This window comes from Benincasa hispida, chromosome 5 (genome assembly GCF_027475165.1).
Source record: "Benincasa hispida cultivar pf3 chromosome 5, pf3_genome.v1.1, whole genome shotgun sequence".
Lineage (NCBI taxonomy): Eukaryota > Viridiplantae > Streptophyta > Magnoliopsida > Cucurbitales > Cucurbitaceae > Benincasa > Benincasa hispida.
The window spans coordinates 62,378,781-62,384,078 of record NC_143482.1 but is presented as its reverse complement, the minus strand read 5'-3'; the positions used below and the strand labels follow the sequence as shown (position 1 = coordinate 62,384,078).

Here is a 5,298-nt window from a genome sequence, read left to right as displayed (position 1 = left end):
TTAAATCTTTTTTTTATATATATATAAACCATTCCGTTTGAGTTTGGTTCTTGATTGACCTTAAAATCGATCAAATCAAATTGACTTTCACCTCTAAACAAAGAGACTAAAACTAAAATTTATTAAAGGTAGAAAAATTAAAATGGAATATTTAAAAATAATGGAATTAAAATTGAATATATATATATTTCAACAGTGTCCATTTTGAAGAGGCTATAAAAACAGAAGTAGGAAAAGTTAAAGTTTATAGTAATAGAAAAAGGAGGAGTTGTAAGAAAGCAAAGCAAAGAAAGGGAAATGGCAATAACTCTTAACAATGGCTTCGAAATGCCAATAATGGGGCTTGGAGTTTGGCGTATGGAGAATAATGAAATCAAAGACCTCATTATCAACGCCATTAAAATTGGTTATCGCCATTTTGACTGCGCCGGTACCCTCTATAATTCAGTATTTATTATTATTATTATTATTATTATTATTAATAAATTACAAATGTAATCCCTTTTAAACCCTAAAATTGTTTTCCAACCATGACGCATATATCGTTGTTTAAAACGGAAGGCTTTTTTCTAACTTCTTTTGTATGATTTCACTCATATTGAACTCTTCTCTTGCTCATCGATTATAAAACAGAAATAAATAATAAATAAATATAAATTAAGAAATAAATATTTTAGCTAACATATCTATTATTTATATTATATTTATTTTGTTGTTTATTTTTTATATTTCATAAATTTTTCTACAATAAAATGAAAATATCAATTTTATCAATTTGTTTTACAATAAAATAATATTATCTTCTTGCAGCTTATTATAAAAGTGAGGCTGAAATAGGTAAGGCACTAGTAGAAGCGATACAGAGTGGACTTGTGAAAAGGGAAGAACTTTTCATTACCTCAAAGGTATTTTTTTTTCTATAAAGTTAAATCATAAATTTAATTACTATAATTGGGAAATAGTTAGAATTTAATCCATATAATTTAAAATTATAATTTTAGATGCATTTAGGATTAACTTTTCATTATTTTAAAAGTCATTTTTATTTGAACTCTTATGATAAAAACTAGTTAAAATACACTTTCAAAGTGTATTTTAAAATTTCCAAAAAAAACTTTAAAAATGTTTCAAAAAGTTATTTTGAATAGTTTTCAAATAATTCAGTCTTTTTCAAAATGATTTATTCTCAAAAAAAAATTAAATTAAGCACTTGGAAAGTTGAACTATTAAACACATTTTTAGTCTTTATGGTGTGATAACTATTCAAATTAAAAAATAGTCTTCCAACAATAGAGATTATTCATGAGGATTATATTTATAAAATTATGGGGACTATTTATGAAGTTTTATCAAAATATATAAACTAAATATTGTGGTTAAATGACTATCTCGTGAGATTAATCGAAGTATATAAGTGGGTACGAACACTCACAGATATAAAAAAAAAAAATTATAAAATTATAAGATACTTGGTTTATAAAATTAAAATTTGATACAATCATGAATCATCAATGACAGCTATGGAACTCAGACCATGGACATGTTCTTGAGGCTTGCAAGAACAGCTTAAAGAAGCTTCAACTAGAATATTTGGATCTATACTTGGTGCACTTCCCAATGGCCACAAAGCATACAGGTCCATGTAGTTGATCTTCTTTTCTTTCCTTTTGTATTTCAACATTCATATGGAAATATATACTTTCATCTCACTTATGAAAATATTATTCAATGAAACTGCTATAATGACGAGATTGTTTCTTAGGCATGTGTTCGAAAATCTACATATTTTCCTTATAATGATGGGAATATACACTCAAATTAAGTTAATTACAATTTTTAGTCTTTTAACTTTGAGATTTGCATCTAATCTATTTTTAGTCCATGAACATTCAAAGGTGTCTAATCATCTCACCATAACAATTTTCGGTTACAATGTTAGTCTTGAATAATTGACATGTTGGCATATGATGATAGATTATAAATTAACATCTTTCTTAGCTATGATGGTGACTTAGAACCGTCATGAAAAACTTTGTCATCATACATATATATTGATGATTATTTATTATGGCACCTTTTAACATGAACTTCTGTGTCATCGTACCTTACGATGATGATTAGCGATAATGTGTCTACACATACCCATATCATCATACATCTATGATTGAGTCATTTATATCATTATTGCCCCGTTCTCAGGGTTGAATTCTCATTTTCCTTCTGTTTTATTTTTTTATTTTTCAAATTTTGAATCCTAATAATTAAAGGAGTGGGCAATACTACTAGTAGTGAGTTAGCTGAAGATGGAATGTTGGACATTGATACAACTATATCTTTAGAAACCACTTGGCATGCCATGGAAGATTTGGTTTATGCAGGTTTAGTTCGCAGTATCGGAATCAGGTATTTCACTTTTTATTCACTTCTTTAAATGACAGACCCTTCAATATAGCTAACGTGTCTAACTATATATATATATATATATATATATATATGTCAAATAATTGTTGGCATAATTGACATATGCTAGACAAGAAAATAAGATATGTCAATGCATTTTTTAAGTATATTCCTAAAGCCTATTGACTATTAATTTCTTCCTGTATAGAAATTATATGTACTTTTAAAATATATATTTTAATAAATGTGTTCTTTTCATGTTGTTGTGTCCTATACTTTTAAAAATGATATGTTATCGTGTCTTGTGACCATACCTATATATGCTTTTCTAAGTCTTTAATTTTTCTATTGATTTAAAAGAAACAGAAAATTATCAAAACTACCATTGAATTATAAGGTGGTTAAAATTTTATACCTTCAAAGGTCAAACAAATAATAAAATAAGACTTGAGTTCTATTTTAATTCATCGTAATTTAGTTCCGGTCCATTTTAATCTCTCATACTGTTAAAACACTCATTTCTCAAAATTAGCATCCATGTAAGTCTATGACGATGATCATATCATACACAAGCACACCATGCACCGTATATATACAAACTCCTTAATCCAAAGTTGTGTTGATAAGATAATATATGTAATAAAATTAAATGGTTATTTTCTTAAAAGAAAATGGATCAAAAAAGACGTTTTGAAAGTACACATACACATAAACTAATGCATATAAAAGGAAATGAATTAAGAAAAACACTTTAATAAGGAGTAAAGATATCGAGTTTCTCGTCTTTAATGATATTTTTGTGTTGTGTACCCCAAAAACTCGCAGCAACTATGACATATTTACGACAAGAGATTGTTTGGCATACTCAAAAGTGAAGCCTGCTGTGAACCAAATTGAAACACATCCTTACTTTCAAAGAGAATCTCTTGTCAAATTTTGCCAAAAGCATGGGATTTGTGTCACAGCTCATACTCCTTTAGGGGGCGCTGATGCAAATCCTCAACTTTTTGGTACAATTTCTTGTCTCCAAGATCCTCTTCTTCAGGTGAGTAATTTGCATTTTTTTTTCTTTTTTTAGTACAATTGGAGTAGGAGGATTCGAACCAGAACCTCGTGATTTTCAATGATAAAAACATCATATTCTTTTGTAAATGCAATCACTCACTCATCGACATGAACAATTCTTAGTGTTTTTGTCCAACCTATTTCTAGTTTAGAAGTTTATGAGACTCGTTGGAGTTCTAATTTCTTAGGGTTTGGTGTCCTCTGCTCTTAATGAAGTTGTTAAGAAAAGAATATATAATCATCCTACCCATGAGTTTTTGGGTTAAAATATCTACTTTGAACCTTATACTTTGTGTTCTATTCTATTTTAGTGTGACATATGTACTTTCAATGATCTAATTTTAGTTTTTATATTTTCAATAAATTTTAAATATACGGTTCGTACTTTTGATCAATTTAATTTTTTCCATCAAAGTTAATTTCTTTCTAAATTTTGTTTAAAATAATAATAATTTTCATGAAAAAAAAAAAGACAATATATGTGAATATATTTTCACAATTTATAAAAAGTGTTAATAGAGTTTTTTTTTTTTTTTTTTTTTTGTTAAAGAATTATAACAATGACCTTATTGCAAAGACTAATTTTTTGATTTAAAATTGGACATCTGAAAACATAAAGATTAAAACGGTATTATAACTAAGTTTTTATCTTAAAACTACTGAACGTCTATACGTGTTACAATTTTTACCTTAATTAAGGTATATACTTTCTTGTCTTTGGGAGATAATCAACAAGTGTAGCAATTTTCAAAGAGTATTAAGACACTACCTTTCAAATTTCAGGAAACACAACTTGATAATAATTTGTGAACGAAATTTGTAATTTAATCTTATTTTTATTGAGTTTTTCCCCTGCTAGGAACTCGCGGAGAAATATGGGAGGAGCCCTGCTCAAATTGCCCTAAGATGGGGGATTCAAAGGAACACAGCGGTAATACCAAAGACTTCAAAACTGAAGAGATTGGAAGAGAATTTGGACGTTTTTTATTTTAAGCTTACAAAGGAGGATATGGATCTCATCAAAACTATTGACAAGAAATATAGAACCAATCTCATATCAACACTGGCTTGGGGCATGGATATATATGCTTAACTCACTATAATTTAATTATTATGTGATTAACATATATAACTAAGTGGTTATGAAAATATTTCTACCCAAGTATTTTTGGTCGCCCAAGTGAAATGAATAAGTGTTGGTATTTAGGTTGTGAACTTTTGGACTGTTGCATGTGAAAATGTTCAAATATTTATATTATAAGATCGAATTGATGATGTAGAACTAGCCAAATATATCGATGTTGTTCGACATTTTATGTTTCAATTTTATTAAAAATTGTTCTTAGATTAATATATGTTTATATGATACTTCTAAACTTTTATAAGTTTTCAAAGAAAGAAAAAAGTAATTTAAAAGTTGCAAGTTGTCTTATAACTTTTAGAAGGTGATATCATAGATAAACTATAATTAATAAATGATTATGGGGTGTTTAGCTCTCCAAGTTGAGTCAATTTTTGGAAATTTGGATCCTATAACACTAATTACACTTTCATTTGGAGAAATAGCAAAACATGGAATTGTTTTGAATCGCATGTGAGTCCCTTTGATCACTACAAGAATTTTCACCTTTCTTCATGCAACAAAACATCGGACAAAGTCCTAAAAACTTCGGGAGTGGTTATGCCAATGCATTTTTTTTTGTGTCGGCATAATAATCGTCATATTCATGTCGGAAGAAGTACCTGCACTACTCAAGCTATAAACTTCTTCAAACAATAACAGTGTATACAATTAAATTTGAGCATTTCTAGCTTCTTATAAATCTCCTACAC

At 27.9% G+C, this 5,298-nt stretch overlaps 1 protein-coding gene across 1 annotated transcript; it reads left to right on the top strand.

The window, feature by feature from the left end:
• The first annotated feature begins 251 nt into the window (after positions 1–251).
• Positions 252–4,816, top strand: LOC120077684 (NADP-dependent D-sorbitol-6-phosphate dehydrogenase-like). Its single transcript, XM_039031643.2, has 6 exons — positions 252–430; positions 811–905; positions 1,519–1,636; positions 2,268–2,403; positions 3,226–3,445; positions 4,325–4,816. Exons 1-6 carry the CDS (start codon positions 298–300, stop codon positions 4,556–4,558), a joined length of 936 nt encoding a protein of 311 aa, XP_038887571.1. The 5' UTR covers positions 252–297; the 3' UTR covers positions 4,559–4,816.
• Positions 4,817–5,298: the final 482 nt, after the last annotated feature.